The sequence below is a fragment of the Coccinella septempunctata genome, chromosome 6 (genome assembly GCF_907165205.1).
Source record: "Coccinella septempunctata chromosome 6, icCocSept1.1, whole genome shotgun sequence".
Lineage (NCBI taxonomy): Eukaryota > Metazoa > Arthropoda > Insecta > Coleoptera > Coccinellidae > Coccinella > Coccinella septempunctata.
In genome coordinates, this window is record NC_058194.1 from 1,411,961 (window position 1) to 1,413,926 (window position 1,966).

A 1,966-nucleotide genomic window follows, 5' to 3' on the forward strand; every position below is an offset into this window, starting at 1 on the left:
ACGCACTTTGCGTGCAAGTCTTCCAAGTTCATCAAACCTCTTCCACCCTGGTTTCTTGGGAGATAAAGTCGCATAACTGAAGAGTGGGGGTGATGCACTCCATACTTTGTCATATATATATATATTTTTTTATTTTTTTTTATTTTTTTTTTATTTTTTTTTTATTTTTTTTTTTTTTTTTTTTTTTTTTTTTTTTTTTTTTTATCTATCACCAAGCTGGGTAGGCCATTGAGGAGCCGGGCAGAACCTTCTACCAAGGCTACTCAAACGGACGTTAAGAACTTCCTCACTATTTTGGTATTCGCTAGAATGACCTCCTTTTGAGCTGTACTCACCAGCTCTTCGTCCAATCCTAGATTCAGGGTATTGTCCACCAGGTGTGTCTCCACCAGTCCATTCGTGGACATGACTAAGGGCACTATGGATGTTGATTTTAGGCCGTACATGGTTTTCATCTCAAACGCCAGGTCATGGTATTTCGTCAGCTTTTCGACGAACGCTTTTTGGATATTGTCATCAGCCGGTATAGCGACGTCCAGGATCTCTATTGTTCGCTCTTTCTTTTTGAACAGCAGAATATCGGGCCTGTTGTGTTGTATGGGTCTGTCGGTTGTAATGAAGTTATCCCAATACAATTTATATCCTTCATTTTCCAGGATGTTGTTAGGGCAGTATTCGAAGGGCTTCACTGTCTTAGTTATGAGTCCGTATTTTTTGGCAATGGCCTGATGATATACTTTTGCCATCGCGTTGTGGCGCTGCATGTAGTCCACTGGGGCCAGTACAGAGCACGATGATGTAACGTGTTGAATCGACTCGGTAACTTGGGAACATTTTCTGCACTTGTCTGTTGGTATGTTCCGTCCGGTGATGTTCTTAATATATGATCTGGTTGGGACAACTTGATCCTGTATAGCTATTAATCTTCCCTCTGTTTCAGGAAACAGGTATCCGGCTGTAAGGTAAGTAAGCGACTCTTTTTTCTTAACTTGATTATTTTTCAGGCATCCAGGGTATCTTCCGTGCAGTGCTTTACTATGCCACTCCTGTATAAGCATTTCGGCGGTTAGTCGCGCTGGTTCTAAGTGGCCTGCCAAATTCAGAGGACTCAGGTTGTTATCTTCTTGACATACAGCTCGATGGAACGGTGAGTTTTTTTTTTGGAAGTACTCTCTCATACTGCGGACTGTTCTGTCGTGCACTATTTCTAGGTTCTGCAGCCCTCTCCCCCCTTCATGCCTTGGGACATACAACCTGTTCATGGACGCGTGGGGATGGTGGATTCCCAGCTTGGTAAGTAATGCCCTTGCTCTTTTGTCAATTTCTTTCAGCTCTGAGTTGGACCACTTGATCACACCAAAAGAATAAGCAATACAAGGTATCGCCCATATGTTCACCGCCTCAAACATCGCCTTCGAGTTCAACCTACTCTGGAGTACCTTCTTGAGTCTGTTGAGGAACCTTTCTTTGTAAGTATTCTTCATTTCTGTGGTTTTAATGTCCAGAGCCTGTTGCACTCCGAGATACTTATAGGATTCTTGTCTTCCCAGTTGTGGGATCGTGAGGTCTTCCATCACAGATAAGCCTGTGCCCTCTTGTACCCGGCCTCTCTTAACATGAACCACGGCGCATTTGTCTATTCCGAGCTCCATTCCAATGTCCTTTGAGAACGCTGCCACTATTCTCAGTTGTTTCTTGAGCTGCTCTTAGTTTGCAGCATAGAGCTTCAGGTCATCTACATAGAACTGGTGGTTAATTTTTATATTCCTCGCCTTCTGTAAAATGTACCCGTATATCTGGTTTTTTAGTAGTCTACTCAGGGGGTTCAGTGCTAAACAGAACCAAAGGGGACTCAAAGTATCCCCCTGGAAAATACCTCTCCTGATTCTGATTACGGCGGTCTTATAATTCTCTTGTTTGGTGTTCACCACCAGCTGCGCCATGTCTTCATCAGATGCTCCAAGAG

The 1,966-nt window shown here is 43.4% G+C and overlaps 1 protein-coding gene across 1 annotated transcript; it reads right to left on the reverse strand.

Annotated features, from left to right (window-relative positions):
- Positions 1 to 263: 263 nt before the first annotated feature.
- Positions 264 to 1,652, reverse strand: LOC123315341. The gene has a single exon (XM_044901001.1). The coding sequence runs from the start codon at positions 1,650 to 1,652 to the stop codon at positions 264 to 266; it is 1,389 nt and encodes a 462-aa protein (XP_044756936.1).
- Positions 1,653 to 1,966: the final 314 nt, after the last annotated feature.

Bases quoted from the DNA above. Each gene is read 5' to 3' on its own strand.
- LOC123315341 (XM_044901001.1), bottom strand. From the start codon at position 1,652: ATGGAGCTCGGAATAGACAAATGCGCCGTGGTTCATGTTAAGAGAGGC.